General features: G+C 51.3%; 1 protein-coding gene across 5 annotated transcripts in view; it reads right to left on the bottom strand.

The window, feature by feature from the left end:
- Positions 1 to 11,587, bottom strand: part of BAIAP2 (BAR/IMD domain containing adaptor protein 2) — a 53,830-nt gene extending 42,243 nt beyond the window's left edge. For all 5 annotated transcript variants that reach the window (XM_061560816.1, XM_061560814.1, XM_061560817.1 and 2 more), the window contains exon 1: positions 11,243 to 11,587. In XM_061560816.1, the coding sequence (XP_061416800.1) occupies positions 11,243 to 11,293 (51 nt within the window). In that variant the 5' untranslated portion in view covers positions 11,294 to 11,587. The remainder of the gene's footprint in view (positions 1 to 11,242) is intronic.
- Between the last annotated feature and the right edge of the window lie 6,762 nt (positions 11,588 to 18,349).

Here is an 18,349-nt window from a genome sequence, read left to right as displayed (position 1 = left end):
ACACCACCACCCCCACGCACGCGCACACACACAGAGACAAACAGCGATGATAACCTTTCATCATGATCATCATCCATGGTCAATCCCCTGCTGGATGAAGGCCTATAACAAAACGCAGTCCAACTTCAAGGTCGTTGCGATGCAATAAATCCACCAAGCAACTTCGCGCAAACTAATTCCAACGCTCCATCTCCGCGGTGGATGTCCTCTAGGTCACATGCCATTCCTTGGCTGCCACTCCGTTCGCATTCTTGACCATCAGTCACCAATCCCTTCAAGCCACGTGTCCGGCCCCAAGCTCGGCTATTTTGTAGTTTACCTTTATTAAGTTTATGAGAAAGCTAAACACATATGGGTTGGGGGGAGTGGTGGCACAGCGGTAAAAGCGACGCAACTGTGAACTCAGAAACCGGAATTCGATTCTCAGCCGCGGCCGACAGCCGTGGCTGAGTGACGTCTGCAACCGGTCCAGGTGGCCCACCCCTGCCTTCACCAACCACGCCGACCAGCAAGGGTAAGTGTTGTCAAAACAACCCGCGACCAGCACGGCATGGGGGGGGGGGGGAGAAAGAGGCGTTCGACCAAGCGGCGGATTTACAAAACGGCTGCAAGTTACATTCTTATTTATAAACACCCATCGGGTGCCAGGGATCCTCTTTTTCAATGAAGATCTGAATCAAGGATTCTACGATGATCGGCCTCGAACACTTCGGGGGGGCGAGTGCAGTTAGCAGCTTTGGAAACCCTTTCCCCTTGAGGAGACGTCTGCGAGTTGCAGGGAGGGTGGGTCGCGTTCACCGCCGAATCTCCGAATACGCGAGCGGTTTGGCGTTAGTTTTATTTGCGGAGTGGCGCTCCTGTTTTTAAAAGACGTCGTTACCTGTACTCACCACAGAGAAGTGCAGTGACACGACCGCACGCTCTACGATAGCCGTCGGCAAGCTGTGCCACACACCCTCCCCCCCCTCCCGCATGGCCTTTAACTTCAGATTCTGTTCGGAAATGTATTAAGATTCCGTTCGGAACCAAATCCGCTCCCATGACGCAGACGCACGTACGTCATCGGAACGGGAAGGGGTTAATAAGGCAGCCACGGCGCACGAGATGGTGGCGACGTCTCCCGGTGTTGACGTCCACACACCACATCGGGTACGGATTTATGGCCGAGTTGACCTACAGGATGCCCGAGCCAGGTTCGGATACCATGTGCCACTGGGGATGGGGGGGGGGCATAGGCAGGGCCAGGCATGCAACCAGTCTGGGTGGGACTCTCGGAGTTGCGTTACCCAATATACCGTCGCTCCCGTGCGCGCGCACACGCACAGCTATGCGTGGTTTTACACACACAGCTATGCGTGGTTTTACACACACGTGGATAATCATTGTAGAGATGTGTGTGTGTGTGATGCGGGAGCTGTGTGTAGGAGACAGCCATTGCCCCGCAGTGGCTCGGATGCTCTTAAACATCGCCGTGCGAAAACCAGTCTGGGTGGAACTTGCGTAGTTGCGTTACCCAATATACCGGCGCTCCCACGCGCGCCCGCATGCACACACGCACACACACGCAGCTATGCATAGTTGTACACGCACGTGGGTATGTAGAGAGATGTGCGTGTGTGTGTGTAATGCCGAAGCTGTGTGTAGAAGACAGCCATTGCCCCCCCCCCCCCCCGCAGTGGCTCCAATGCTCTTGAACATCGCCGAGCGAAAACCAACCGATGGGAATTCACAAGAGCCGGCGGAATTCTGAAACGAGGCTCGCACAAGTTGTCATCGCAGTGACACGAGCTCAGAGTCTGCACACACCCGAACGTGAATCGAGTTGCACACGCCAAAGTACGCAATGACACACCCATACATGCCAGCAATGCTCACCCGGACTCACAATAGCACCCAGACAGACTTGTACAGAATTACAAACCCTGTGCACCCATACACCACTCGCAAATAAAGACTGCGATTCTGACGCGCGACTATATACACATCCATCTGCATAACAGACAAAGACCCCCCCCGTTTCGCCTGGAACACACTGTTGGGGCAAGTGCTGTTAGCGACTAGCACCTATGAAGGCCGGTACGGCACACGAGGGGGTGGGTGGCCAGCACCACGCCCGGCCGCCTTTGTCTCCTTTAGTGGCGATGTTTACACACACCGCACCAGGTACTCATTTAAGGCCGAGTCGACCTAGGGGAGGCCCCAGGATCTGTTCAGACAATCTTCACTGGTGTTGGTGGCCCTGAGCTTGGAATCGAACTCGAGTGGCCGGGGTTGGCAGCGCGCTGACCGCTCCACCACCACTCCGCACACACACACTCCCATACACTCCGCACACACGGAGGAGTGGACTCGAGGGTGACAGTTACTCTTTGTGCCGCTGATGGACCTGAAGTGCGGCTGTCATAAAACCCGCACTTAACCATGGCCACGGCTCTGAGGGGGATGAAAAACTTAACCCTCTGCGGTTCGCGACATCCTCCTCCTCCTCGCCTTCGCCATCATCATCGTCGTCGTCACCGTCATCACGAGGAGTGGCGGTGCCAAGAATAAGCAAAAGCTTTAGGGCTCTTAAGTAGCTCGAGGAGCGAATAATCCATTTTTATTTGGCAAAAGTAAAAATCCCATCGGGCAATAAATTGCACACCTTCGATGGGGGCCTCGTTACACAATTAGAAGCCTGGTTTATCACAGCAACAACAAAAAACCGCACCATCAAACAAAATCAATTGTTACCTGCTCAAGTTCCCAAGGATGTTACTGCACATATTTACCAGGGTACAACCGGCATAAAGAGTACGACAGGGCCCGTAGAATGCGCCGCATACACAAAGCATCGGGGGGGGGGGGGGGGGTGAAGCAGCAGGTTGGTAAGAATGTTTGAAGAAAACGCACATTTACAAACTCAAAAGTCTGCAAAGCGGAGGGGGATCAATTTCACGTACTGTACACGTGAAAGGAAATCTCAAGGGGCCTTGGATTCAAGATACAAAAATATACTGTACGTGTACCAAATACTGTACTACTCTATATCGGGAAAAAATCCGCACATTTGTCAATAACAGAGTGTGTGCGTGGCCTTAGAAGGGCAAAACAATAACAAGCGACGTTTCGGGCGATGGACCTTCTTCATAGCATACACCGAATACGAATGAGGGGCATTTAACCTTCACGAAACATCGCCTCGTATGTGATGAATGATAATTTATTTTAACGCCACTGTTTGCTATTGATGCACGTTTTTGTATTTTACTGGTTGTGCCAAAGCAGCTCGCAGCAGCATCATCATCACCAAGCGAATTAGTCCTCCATCAGCTCCAACTCAAATCATAAACAAACATTGGAAAAGACGACCCTAATAATAAACAACACTGTACTAGAAAATAATAACTTGGTGCCACGTGGCGAGGTATTAACTACCTCGTCAGGTATACAGGAGGTCGTGGGTTCGATCCCGACCCTGACGTCTGTTATATATTCGGAGTTTGCGTGTCTTTCTCCCAGTGTTTGCGTGGATTTTTTCTCCAAGTCTTCTGGTTTTTTCCCTCCACATTTAGAATCAACGTGCGTTTAGACTATTTGGCCGCTATAAATGTCCACTTGATAAGCCACTTCCGTTGAGTGGGCCTTACCTGGTCAAATGAAACAAATAGTAAAAACAGTCACATTGTCATTAAGCAAGCAGTCCATAGTCTATGACACAGTTATTCCACACAAGTACGAAATAATACAGTTACGTGGACTGACCCACAATATGTTTCAAAGTCAACTTTTGGCCATCCTATGGCGACTCGCCAGCCCTGGCAATGGTACTGAAGTTGAAAAAAGACTGGGTTCCATTGAACGAATGGTTGGCGGTTTTGGTCTGGTTCCTGGACTAGTATTGGAGACAATAGCTATGGTTGGGGCCTACAGTATCATCGACAGAGCATCCAAGTGTTAGGGTCAAGACTAACAAGGGAGTGAGCAGCCGAGGAATGGCACGCGCCCACACAAGGTGACGGCGTGATGAAAATCAGTGCGCAAGTGGGGAGGAAAAGACCTTAATCCAGCAGTGGATCGACCCTGGCTGATTAGGCTGATAGAGAGGTAAGGCGAGTGTGATAGGGACTAGGATGAGGCGACTGGCGTTGACGATTTAGCTGTGATTATGGCAAGGGTTTGGGGCGAGTACTGGTGATGGTGTACGTGTGAACGTTCAGGCTAGAGTTTGTGCTCCACTTCGGTGACAAGATTAGGCTTACACAGTCGTAGAGCCAAGGTTAGTATGGGACCGAGATAGCGATGGTGTTAATGCTAGAGATGGGCTCATGGTTAGTAGAGATAGTTTTAGTAGCAAGTAGCATCGTTAGAAGCTATGATTATGGTGCGAATTATGAAAAGTGCTAGAAAACTCGTGTTTTGCATCGGGAACAGAGTTATGGGTTTCAGATCGGAGAGTAACAAGATCAAATGACTGCACTGTATGAAAAACAAGAACAGATTTGACCCTTTCCGGCAATAAACCAGTGTTAAGATGTCAAAACACCAAACTTAGACATTTTGCAACTGTACTGTACGCCTTCTTGCGTTCTCTGGTCTGACATTGGTGAGACTAGGCCATAAATAAAGAAGGCTGGCTCTGGTGTAGGGCAATCAGTTTCAAAGAAAATGCGTCATAATTATAGTATCAGAACATGTTTGTTTCCATGTTCACCACAGGCACCGTGCGTGGTTAACGGCAGCGAGTTGATTCCTTGCAACAACAAAAAAGGTTTTAATCTATTTGATGTTTGAGCATCTTAACACAACCGTTGTATTGCCATTAAGGGTAAACGCCTAATTGTTTATTTTTCATACTTGTGATACTTGCGGTAACAAAATAAAGATCCCACGATGTTGCTGCACTGTGCTCGTGTTTAGGGGCCGTCCATAAATGACGTCACGCGATTTTGGACGATTTTTGATCCCCCCCCCCCCCCCATCGTGACACGGCGTCACAAAAAGTCAGACCCCCCCCCCCCTCAAATATGACGTCACAAAGCTCTGCTGCCCCCCCCCCCCAAAACCATATTTCTATTTTGAAAATTAAACATGCTTCAAATGGCTTTAAACTATTGTCATTGTAGTGCGTATTTAATGTGGCGCTGCACTCTGATGTAGTAGAAAACATTTATTAAAAAGTCTATTAAATTAAGTGGAACATGTTGTCTATATTTATTTCAAGTTGCGCATTTTGATGTGACGTTGCATTTCTCCCCCTCCCCCCCTCTCGTAACACATCGTCACAAATGTCTGACCCCCCCCCCCCCCAGGTGCGTGACGTCATTTATGGACGGCCCCTTAGAGCCTGTGTCCTTCATACTGCATCGGACGAGTGGCGATCGCGCACGGGGTCACACACGTGGCGTGAGCTCGAGTCGTGGTGCGTTTGTGTTCCAGAGAGGAGGGCCCACACAGTTCAGGCCGCGGGCTAAAGTTGGCTCAAGATTTCACCGTCGTTGTTGACATTTACAGCAAACGGTAAATAGTTGCACGATACATTCTTCATTTTATATGCGGTGTACAAACAATGACAAATATCCCCCCCCCTCCCCAGTATAGCCTTAATAGACTGTTTGGGGCAAGTGCTGTTAGCGGAACAGCGCACGAGGGGGTGGTTGGACAGCACCACGCCCGGACGCCTTTGTCACCAGGTACTCATTGTATGCCGAGTCAACCTAGGGGAGGCCCAGGACCTGTTCGGATGATCGTCACTTATACATAGTACTGCACACACACACATACACACACCGCCTTCACAATCTCACAGTTGTGCACACACACACAGTGAAGATGCCCGAGACTGGTCGCATTCCACGTGCTTGGCCATTCCTGGAGAGGTGTACACCTGTGAAGGCCGCCATCCCCTCTACTCCGAAACTGGCAATAATTGTCGAGGCTTGTAACCGCTGCGTGGCAGTGAAGCGGGCGCAGAGTTCTCGGACAGGTGTACACTTGCATATGCGTTCAGGTGTGCAGGTGATGACGTTCACAGGTGTGCGCCTGACCACATGCACACCTGTATATGGGTTCAGGTGATGACCTCCACAGGTGTGTAGCTGAGCACATGCACACCTGTATATGAGTTCAGGTGATGACCTCTACAGGTGTGTAGCTGAGCACATGCACACCTGTATAGGAGTTTAGGTGATGACGTTCACAGGTGTGCACCTGACCACATGCACACCTGTATATGAGTTCAGGTGATGACCTCCACAGGTGTGCAGCTGGCCACATGTACACCTGTATATGAGTTCAGGTGATGATGTTCACAGCTGTACACCTGAGCACATGCACACCTGTATAGGAGTTTAGGTGATGACCTCCACAGGTGTGTAGCTGACCACATGTACACCTGTATATGAGTTCAGGTGATGACCTCCACAGGTGTGTAGCTGACCACATTTACACCTGTATATGAGTTCAGGTGATGATGTTCACAGCTGTACACCTGAGCACATGCATACCTGTATAAGAGTTTAGGTGATGACCTCCACAGGTGTGTAGCAAACCACATTTACACCTGTATATGAGTTCAGGTGATGACGTTCACAGCTGTACACCTGAGCACATGCACACCTGTATAGGAGTTCAGGTGTATCATTGTATCGGCTGTATCGTTCCGTAGTAGTGAAACAGGAGCCGACTTCTTGAACAAAACTCTCTGTTTACAAGGTCGATCTACGTTCCCAGCCTCGCCTATGGTCACGAGCTTTGGGTAATGACCGAAAGGATGAGATCGCAGGTACAGGGGGCCGAAATTAGGTATTTCTCCGCAGGGCTGCCGGGCCCCACGACTCTCCGTGATGGGGCGATGAGCTCGGCAATCTGGGAGAGTCTCAGAGTCGAGACGCCGCTCCTCCGGATCGAGAGGGGTCAGTCGAGGTGGTTCTGGCACCCGGTAAGGATGCCCCCCCCCCCCCCCCCCAGGTAGACTCCACCTGGACCCCTACCGGGCAGCAGCAGCAGCAACGTCCCACTGGGCTAAGACCGCCGGGCCGGCCCAGGACCACGCTGCTGCTGCTGCTGATGCTGCTGGCGGGCCGTGCCGCTCGGCTGGCCTGGGAACACCTGGGGATTCCCTAGGAAGAGCTCGAGTCTGTGCATAGTAGTGTAGTGTATAGTAGTTCATAGTGTAGTAGTGTATAGTGTAGTAGTGTAGTGTATAGTAGTTCATAGTGTATAGTAGTTCATAGTGTAGTAGTGTATAGTGTAGTAGTGTATAGTAGTTCATAGTGTAGTAGTGTACAGTAGTGTATAGTGTAGTAGTGTAGTGTATAGTAGTTCATAGTGTAGTAGTGGATAGTAGTGTATAGTGTAGTAGTGTAGTGTATAGTAGTTCATAGTGTAGTAGTGTATAGTAGTTCATAGTGTAGTAGTGTATAGTAGTGTATAGTGTAGTAGTGTATAGTGTATAGTAGTTCATAGTGTAGTAGTGTATAGTAGTTCATAGTGTAGTAGTGAATAGTGTATTGTAGTGTATAGTGTATTGTAGTGTAGTGTATAGTAGTTCATAGTGTAGTAGTTTATAGTGTATCGTAGTGTATAGTAGTGTAGTGTATAGTAGTTCATAGTGTAGTAGTGTATAGTGCATCGTAGTGTATAGTAGTGTATAGTGTAGTAATGTAGTGTATAGTAGTTCATAGTGTATAGTAGTGTATCGTGTATCGTAGAGTATAGTGTATAGTAGTTCATAGTGTAGTGTATAGTAGTTCATAGTGTAGTAGTATATAGTAGTTTATAGTGTAGTAGTGTACAGTAGTGTAGTGTATAGTGTAGTAGTCTATAGTAGTTTATAGTGTAGTAGTGTATAGTAGTGTAGTAGTGTAAAGTGTAGTAGTGTATAGTGTAGTAGTCTATAGTAGTTTATAGTGTAGTAGTATAGTGAAGTAGTGTACAGTAGTGTATAGTGTAGTAGTGTACAGTAGTGTAGTCTATAGTAGTCTATAGTAATGTACAGTAGTTTATAGTGTAGTAGTGTACAGTAGTGTATTGTGTAGTAGTCTATAGTAGTCTATAGTAGTTTATAGTAGTTTATAGTGTAGGAGTGTAGTGTATAGTAGTTCATAGTGTAGTAGTGTATAGTAGTTTATAGTGTAGTAGTGTAGTGTAGTAGTGTATAGTGTAGTAGTGTATAGTAATGTAGAGTGCTGTCGCCAGGGAAAGGGAGGTGTGGACCGCCACTACTCAACAAGCCGCCGCCGCGACCCTCACCAGGACAAGCGGACTGAGAAACAAACGAATTACATCGGCGTCGAGGTGATGTTCACACCTGAACACCGCCACAAGTGAGCAGGTGGTCAAGGTGTGCAGGTGATGACGCCCATACACGTGCATACACCCGGACCACGTGCACTGCTGCAGACGAACAGGGTTGTAGGGCATTTTGATTAATTGGGTAATTATTGCAGAAATTACTCCCAAGGGATTATTGCATTGCACTAACGCCGCTTGTTAATTGCCCCGCGACATCGTCGTCGTTGCCAATTTAGGCCACGGCCTAAAATGCACGGGATGGGAACGTTTCTATTTCCAAAATTCAAATTGCAGAGACACAACAAACGAGCCTCTCCCCGTTCGCCCTCCACCCCGTGTCGTTGGGGCAAAGGGCGCTGCGACAAATAATAGCGAGCGCCTATCCGGCAAGGTCGGGCCGCGCGCCTTTGCCTCCCCAAGTGCCGACGTTTTACGCACGGCGCGGGAAGGGCCCCGGGTCGTTCGTGCCACTCGTCACAACTTGACGGATGGCCATGTCGACGGATTTCTAGCTCAGTGCGCTAACTATTGCGTCACTACCCCCCCCTCCCCCAAATGTAAACTCTCACACATCAAAGTACCCCGAGCAAGGACCGCAGGAAACCAGGTCTCTCTTCCCCTTGCCAGAGGACACGGCAATCTGTCGACTGTCACCTGGCTAAATAAAGAACTCTCTGGGTTCGACGAGACTGACGATGAAGGCGGCCACGGGTCGCGTGATAAGGCGGGCGGGGTAGGCGAGACAGGATCCTGCCAAACCTGGTCGGTCGTATCAGCCAGCAACATCAGTTTGTCCTCTCTCCACCACCTTCTGTCACCATACCTCTGACGGCACACGTAGTCGGTCTTACTTGCACACATTCCGCACACAGGTAAGACCGGACCGCCTGCCTGAACGTAACTCTGGACATCAGAATCTGACGACTCCAATGTGCTCATTCAGGTCTAAGACCCAACACCTGCGTGTCCACACACACACACACCTATATATTAATCATGACACCCGTTTGTCTCTGAACCTATGTGACCGAAAACCTGTGTGCTCCTGCACCTGTGACTGACCGCACACCTGTGTGTGTGTGCTCCTGCACCTGTGACTGACCGCACACTGTGTGTGTGCTCCTGCTCCTGTGACTGACCGCACACCTGTGTGTCTGCACCTGTGACTGACCGCACACCTGTGTGTGTGCACCTGTGACTGACCGCACACCTGTGTGTGTGCTCTTGCACCTGTGACTGACCGCACACCTGTGTGTGCGCTTGCACCTGTGACTGACCGCACACCTGTGTGTGCACCTGTGACTGACCGCACACCTGTGTGTGCGCTTGCACCTGTGACTGACCACACACCTGTGTGTGTGCTCCTGCACCTGTGACTGACCGCACACCTGTGTGTGTGCTCTTGCACCAGTGACTGACCGCACACCTGTGTGTGCGCTTGCACCTGTGACTGACCACACACCTGTGTGTGTGTGCTCCTGCACCTGTGACTGACTGCACACCTGTGTGTGTGCTCCTGCACCTCCGACTGACCGCACACCTGTGTGTGCTCCTGCACCTGTGACTGACCGCACACCTGTGTGTGTGTGCTCCTGCACCTGTGACTGACCGCACACCTGTATGTGCTCCTGAACCTGTGACTGACAGCACACCTGTGTGTGTGCTCCTGTGACTGACCGCACACTGTGTGTGTGCTCCTGCACCTGTGACTGACCGCACACCTGTGTGTGCTCCTGCACCGCCGACTGACCGCACACACGTTTCTGGCCACAACACACTCGTGGAAAACGACCAAACAAACCCCAGCCATGGACACATTCCGTCCACATCCGCCCGCACGCCTCCCAAGTTTCTCAATCTTGAGGTTACATTCCCCATCAAGGGCACCTCCGACTCGCACGGTTCACCACGTACGGTGCGAAAGAAGTTCAACACACAGTAACAATACAGCGCCTCGATTCTCTTGGTGTGTACCTACACACATCTTGGGGGGGGGGGGGGGCACTCGGTGGTTCTTGGGGTGGGATTTAGAGGGATGGAGAGATGGGGGGGGGGCTGGTAGGGATGGGAGGGGGGCTGGTAGGGATGGGGGGGCTGGTAGGATGGGAGGGGGCTGGTAGGGATGGGGGGCTGGTAGGGATGGGGGGGGCTGGTAGGATGGGAGGGGGGCTGGTAGGGATGGGGGGGGCTGGTAGTGATGGGGGGGCTGGTAGGGATGGGAGGGGGCTGGTAGGGATGGGAGGGGGGCTGGTAGGGATGGGAGGGGGGCTGGTAGGGATGGGAGGGGGGCTGGTAGGGATGGGAGGGGGGCTGGTAGTGATGGGGGGGCTGGTAGGATGGGAGGGGGGCTGGTAGGGATGGGGGGGCTGGTAGTGATGGGGGGGCTGGTAGGGATGGGAGGGGGCTGGTAGGGATGGGAGGGGGGCTGGTAGGGATGGGAGGGGGGCTGGTAGTGATGGGGGGGCTGGTAGGATGGAGGGGGGCTGGTAGTGATGGGGGTGTACCTAGGAGGGGGGACCCCGAGTGAAAGACTTGCCAAGCTGTTGGACACAAACCAGCGAGCGACTTGCGATGAACCCAGCAGAGAGAGAGGGAGGGGGGAGGGAGCGAGTCGAGGTGCATTGCGAGTAGTAGTTCACATTCTAAGACGATGGCGTAGACGAGGCTTCTTTCGAAGGGTGTTTCATCTTATTGTTATTGTAGGGCGCGGTTCAGGATGTTTTAGTCTCCCCCCCCCCCCCCCCCCGTGTGAGGCTGTACAAGTTTGGGGTGTACAGTCGTTGTTCGCGTAGATCAGAGGGTGTAGTCCGCACTTGTAGACGAAGAGGGTGCTGTAGTTCACAGGGTGTACATTCGGCGCGTAGATCCGAGGTGTTGTAGTTCAGGGTGTAGTTTGTGTGGCTGTTGTACAACGAGGGCTGCGTACACACGGTGTGTGTAGTGTGTGTGTGTGATGTGCGTCTCTCACCTTGTAGGCGTTCTCCGTCAGGCGGTTCACCTCCTCGTCGGGCCGCGCCATGCCGGGTGAGACACGGGGGCAGAGGGGGGGTACAGAGACAGGCGGTGATGGAGTTCCTCCCCGAGACAAGAGACGGTGGTGGGTGGAAGACTTAAGAACAACACGCAACACCACACGCACAGCCGACAAGACCAGCGGCTAGCCGAGAAGAGAGAGAGACACACACACATACACACGGAGGAGACAAGGACACGGGTCAAACTAAACTATGAGACAGAGAATGGTCGAGACGCAGTCGGTCCCCCCCCTCCCCGATCACAGAGCACGAATCCAGCCCCCGACTGCCGCGAGCCACAGCAGCGACTGGCACCGGGCGGCTTGACGCCTCCCCCTTTTATAGACACCGGAGGCGCGGAGGTGCGGGGGGGGAGGAGTTTGGTGGGGATAGGGGGCGGGGAATTGTGTTAAAAGTAGGAGGAGCTTAGTTAAGAAGGGAGGGGCTTAGTTGATATGGGGGGAGGGGCTTAGTTAAGAAGGGAGGGGCTTAGTTGAGATGGGGGGAGGGGCTTAGTTGAGACGGGGGGGGGCTTAGTTGAGATGGGGGGAGGGGCTTAGTTGAGACGGGGGGGGGGCTTAGTTGAGATGGGGGGAGGGGCTTAGTTGAGACGGGGGGGGGGTTAGTTGAGACGGGGGGGGGGGTCTTAGTTGAGACGGGGGGAGGGGCTTAGTTGAGACGGGGGGGGGGGTTTGTTGAGACGGGGGGGGCTTAGTTGAGACGGGGGGAGGGGCTTAGTTGAGACGGGGGGGGTTAGTTGAGACGGGGGGAGGGGCTTAGTTGAGACGGGGGGAGGGGCTTAGTTGAGACGGGGGGAGGGCTTAGTTGAGACGGGGGAGGGGCTTAGTTGAGATGGGGGGAGGGGCTTAGTTGAGACGGGGGGAGGGCTTAGTTGAGACGGGGGGAGGGGCTTAGTTGAGACGGGGGGAGGGGCGTAGTTGAGACGGGGGGAGGGGCTTAGTTGAGACGGGGGGGGGTTAGTTGAGACGGGGGGGGGGGTTAGTTGAGACGGGGGGGGCTTAGTTGAGACGGGGGGGGTTAGTTGAGACGGGGGGGGGGTTAGTTGAGACGGGGAGGGGGGTTAGTTGAGACGGGGGGGGTTAGTTGAGACGTGGGGGGTTAGTTGAGACGGGGGGGGGGCTTAGTTGAGACGGGGGGGGGCTTAGTTGAGACTGGGGGGGTTAGTTGAGACGGGGGGGTTAGTTGAGACGGGGGGGGGCATAGTTGAGACTGGGGGGGTTAGTTGAGACGGGGGGGTTAGTTGAGACGGGGGGGGGGCTTAGTTGAGACGGGGGGGTTTGTTGAGACGGGGGGGGGGCTTAGTTAAGACGGGGGGGTAGTTGAGACGGGGGGAGGGGTTTAGTTGAAACGGGGGGGCTTAGTTGAAACGGGGGGGTTAGTTGAGACTGGGGGGGGGGTTAGTTGAGACGGGGGGGGTTAGTTGAAACGGGGGGGGGGGGGGCTTAGTTGAGACGGGGGGGGGGTTAGTAAAGACGGGGGGAGGGGGGGTTAGTTAAAGCATTTTATTTTTATTTTACCAGTGAATCCCACTGAACTATTAACTTATTTTTCAGCACAACAAAGTGGCTTACCACGTGGACATTTATAGCAGCAACATTATCGAAATAATCTAAGACGGGGGGGTGGGGTAGACTTAGTTAAGACGTGGGGGACTTAGTTAAGCCGTGTGCAGGCGACAGTATATGATGAATGTGGAGCCGCGTGTGTATGAATGCGGAGGTGTTCATGTGAAACTGGCTATTTGGTTATTTGATGCTGCTGCTGCTGTTTAACAAGTAGGCTTTCGCCACCAATATTATTCATAATCAACGTTTTGGGGTTTAGATCGCGTTATTTATAAATGTGTCGTAACCCTCCACCACCCGCACGGCCAATCAGTAAAAAAGTGTCACGTTGACAAAAGACAAATTAGTTCACTGCTTTAGCCCACCAGTGTGTTGAAGCGCGAAACCACAACATTTACAATTTGAGTACGACGTTTCGCTGGTAATTGCAACCAGCATCATCGGGCAATTCGCCACTTGCCCGCTAAAGCAGTGAACTAATTTGTCTTTTGTCAACGTGACACTTTTTTACTGATTGGCCGTGTCGGGTGGTGGAGGGTTACGACACATTTATAAATAACGCGATCTAAACCCAAAAACGTTGATTATGCTGCTGCTGTGTTGGCAGTGGTTCTAAATTGCAATAAATAAATATCACAGGCGACGTTTCGGAAATTACCCTTCAGAACACACCACCAGGGGCGCGGTATGTGTTTCAGTGGCAGATATCATTACTGAACTCACATTTGAAATAAAGCCTCACTAAGTCTCAGGATTATCTTCTTGGTTCTTTCGGTAAAGTCACGTAGTAGGGAAGTAATAAAATAATAAAAATTAAACAATAATTATTTTATTACTTCCCTACTACGTGACTTTACCGAAAGAACCAAGAAGATGAATCCCTGCAGTCACGAAAGCTTTAAATCGAAAAATCTCAGGATTATGTTTCAACAGAGTCCTGTCAAGTCTCCATAGTTTATAGGTGGTGATGTTGTTGCTGCTGCTGCTGTGTAAATCCCAATCAAGTAGGCCATTGCAGACCATTTTTCCAGCAGTGGGATGTTTTTTGGCGAAAAGCAGTTACATTGTTGGGTGGTGGTTGTTTGTTGTTGTTGTTTTAATCTTTGGAAGGAAATTGCCGAACCCGGAGGAAACCCATGCAGAACACGGATGGAGGATATACCATCTCCAAACAAAAAGGCGCGCTAGTCGGGAATCGAACCCAGGACCTTCTTGTTGCGAGGCACACGCATTTGGGGGTAGTTGGACGAGTGGGATGGACTTATATGTGTTTTTTTATTTTAAAAGGGTTAACTTAAGTTGGATTTTTAATTGTCCTATGATCAATCTAAATAATAATCTGCCAGAGCCTTGCAGATGCGACTCCAGCATTTCATGGTCTCTTGAGTTATATCGCCTGTAATTAATAAACTCGTAACTTTGAAACGTTACAACAAACAGCACTAAAACTAAATTGGTCAACAACCCGGTGGCCTTTTAAAGGAGACAAAACAAACATATCCGACGTTTCGGGCAATGGCTGCCAAGTCAACAGTATCACACAAAATAACGTGACACTTTCAAACTCGTACGATACGAGCGTAGATCGTAAGGGGCCGTCCATAAATGACGTCACGCACCTGGGGGGGGGGGGTCAGACATTTGTGACGATGTGTGACGGGGGGGGGGGGTGAGAAATGTGACGTCACATCAAAATTCGCAACTTTAAATAAATATAGACAACACGTTCTACTTCATTAAATATACGTTTTAATACATGTTTTCTACTACAACATCAGAGTGCAGCGCCACGTTAAATACGCACTACAATGACAATAGTTTAAAGCGATTTGAAGCATGTTTTATTTTTTGGGGGAGGGGGGCTCAGCTTTGTGACGTCATATTTGAGGGGGGGGTCTGACTTTTTGTGACGCCGTGTGACGAGGAGGGGGGGGCGTCACGTGATCACAACTGATATACGAGTGATTTGATATACAAGTGCTTTGGATTACAAACACGTTTCCGGAACGCATTATGCTCGCAATCCAAGCTTTTACTGTACGTATAATATCAATAAATACATAGGCGTTTGATGAAAGAAAGTAATTTGTATTTGTACATTCGATGATTTACCTTCTAACAACAATAAATCTGGCCCTATGTCGCACTTCCCGTCAGGTTTAAGAAACCACCGCTCAGTTTAACATAGATGTGTTGTACAACAACAACAACCACGCAGTAGCGTGGTCAACACATCTACGCCTCTATATAAGGAACGAAACAGGAAGACTTCTCCACAAATCTGGCTGTCGCCTGATGAAGCTAGTTGTAATTACTGGCGAAACGTCGTACTCAGTTTGTAAATGTTATGGCTTGGCTCTCCAACACACCGGTTAGTGTTGTACTAGTATACTACACTATACACTACACTATTATACACTACACTACTATACACTACACTAGTATACTACACTATATACTACACTATACACTACACTATACACTACTATACACTGCACACCAGTGTGCTGTACTAGTATACTACACTATACACTACACTACACACTAGTGCTGTATTAGTATACTACACTACACTATACACTACACTACACACTACACACTAGTGCTGTACTAGTGACGAATTGGCCACGTTCTGTTTACGTGACAACCCCTTGCTCGTTGGCTGTGTCGGGTGGTGGCGGGTTTTAACGACACGTGTTTTATTTACGCGATCTGACCCAGAACCCACCGCTGTTGACAATCGAGGGGCGTGGCGTGAGGGGAGGGGCGAGGCCGCGATAGGGGGCTGGGCCTCGGGATGAGGGGGAGGGGCCACCGCTCGTCCCCCAACCCCTCTCTGACGTCACCAACACACCTGGGCACGTCCCGTCGCTATGGAGACGGAGTGTGTGTGTTTACGTGTTGATGCACTGTGTGTGTGTGTTTAAATATGTGTGTGTGTGTTAAATGGAGTGTGTGTGTGTTGTCTATGTGTGGGGAGCGGTGGCGTAGCGGTTAGCGCACTGCGCTACTGAACCTGGTGACCCGAGTTCGATTCCAGGTCACGGGCACCACCACCAAGTGACGATTATCTGAACCGGTCCTGGGCCTCCCCTAGGTCGACTCGGCCTCAAATGGGTACCTGGTTCGGTGGGTAGTGAACATCCATACGGGAGACAAAGGCGGCCGGGCGTGGTGCTGGCCACCCACCCCTCCGTGTGCCACAGTGCCAGTGGCCTTCATAGGTGCTCACTAACAGCACTTGCCCCAACATTCTGTTCAGGCTATACGGGGGACCTTTGTCTTTGTCGTGTCACTTTGTCACTGAATGTTGGCGGTGAGTGGGGTAATCGAACCTTAGTTGGCCGCCGGGTTCACTGTTTGGGCAAGTGTTGTTAGCGAGCAGCACCCATGAAGGCTATTGGCACTGTGGCACACGAGGGGTTGGGTGGCCAGCACCACTCCCAGCCGCCTTTGTCTCCCTACCACGCCGCACCAGGTACTCATTTGAGGCTGAGTCGACCTAGGGGAAACCCACGACCGGTTCAGATACAATCGTCACTTGATGTTGGTGGCCGGGTTCGTAGCGCAGCGTGCCAACCACTACACCACACCCGGACACACACTCAGACTCAGGCACACCCGGACACACACTCAGACTCAGCTACACCCGGACACACACTCAGACTCAGGTACACACGGACACACACTCAGATTCAGGTACACCCAGAAACACACCCAGATTCAGGTACACCCGGACACACACCCGGACTCAGACTCAGGTACACACGGACACACACTCAGATTCAGGTACACCCAGAAACACACCCAGATTCAGGTACACCCGGACACACACTCAGACTCAGGTACACACGGACACACACTCAGATTCAGGTACACCCGGACACACACTCAGATTCAGGTACACCCGGACACACACTCAGACTCAGGTACACCCGGACACACACTCAGATTCAGGTACACACGGACACACACTCAGACTCAGGTACACCCAGACACACACTCAGATTCAGGTACACCCGGACACACACTCAGATTCACGTACACCCGGACACACACTCAGACTCAGGTACACCCGGACACACACTCAGATTCACGTACACCCGGACACACACTCAGACTCAGGTACACCCGGACACACACTCAGACTCAGGCACACCCAGACACACACTCAGATTCAGGTACACACGGACACACTCAGATTCAGGAACACCCGGACACACACTCAGATTCAGGTACACCCGGACACACACTCAGATTCAGGTACACCCGGACACACACATATCCGTGACCTAATATTGCCAATGTATTTGTCCATACGAGTCAACCCACTCCACTGCACCACCGCTCCCCCACGTGATTGCGCATCCACACACACGGCGCGTGACACGCTGGCATTGATAGGCGTTCACCAACACAGAGTGGGGGGGGAAGGGCGGAGTGTCTTTGTCTTACTAATAGGGTTTTTCCCCTTTTTTCTGGCAACAAAACTGACACCTTTTGCAAGGAATCATGCTTACATTAACCACAATACCTGCAGTCAAATGCAAACAAAAAACAATACAGAGTATTGTTTTTTTTGTAAGCATGATTCCTTGCAAAAGGTGTCAGTTTTGTTGCCAGAAAAAAGGGGAAAAACCCTATTAGTATATTTTGGTACTGGCAAAGGAGATCCCATGATGTCTTTGTCTTCTTCTTGTTGGTGGTGGTGGCGAGGCGTTCCCACGGGCTCAGAGCCACAACTTGAACCCCTGAGTCGCAGCATTCACGTAAAAGAATTCACAAATATCCGTGACCAAATTCCACCACCTGACACTCCTCGACTACTCGCAACAGTAATCACACACCCAAGCCCCCCTTTCATTAACTCGAAACACACAGCCCAAGAGCAAAGCGTGACAGTCTAACCGGAGTGTACGCCAAAGAACTAAACTATTTTTTTATTTTACCAGGTAAGGGCCAACTGAGCTACGATAGCTCATTACGTGAAAATTTATAGCAGAAATGCATAGCAGTATGATGTTGTGGCAGAGGGAAAACCCGGAGAACCAGGAGAAAAATCCACCGGACCACGGGGAGAGAAAGAGACACGCAAACTCCAAATACACAGCGGGCGTCGGCATCGAACCAACGACCTCCTGTGTACCAGGCGAGGTTGTAAACAACTCGCCACCACGGCGAAGCCTCTCCCATTGTGTGTGTGTGGGGGGGGGCTCTCTACACATCCCTTCCTCGAGCCGAGGCCCCCCCACCTACCGCCACAGCAGCGACTTGAGCAAAACAACTGCGCCTTTACATGTATTTACACAACCTAACAAGCAATCAAACGGCTCTCATAAACTGTAGCCGCACGCTGAAAGCTTGCGCGATTTTTGTGTGCCTGGCCCCCCTCCCACCCCACCCAGAGCCGTCCCGAGGGTACGGCGAAATTGGGGCGACCGCCCCGGGCCCCGCGCTTGGGGGGGGGGGGCACGC

Source organism: Lethenteron reissneri, chromosome 26 (assembly GCF_015708825.2).
Source record: "Lethenteron reissneri isolate LAM-NWPU_2019-01 chromosome 26, ASM1570882v1, whole genome shotgun sequence".
In the NCBI taxonomy this organism is placed as follows: domain Eukaryota; kingdom Metazoa; phylum Chordata; class Hyperoartia; order Petromyzontiformes; family Petromyzontidae; genus Lethenteron; species Lethenteron reissneri.
This window is presented reverse-complemented; position numbering and strand designations above follow the sequence as displayed.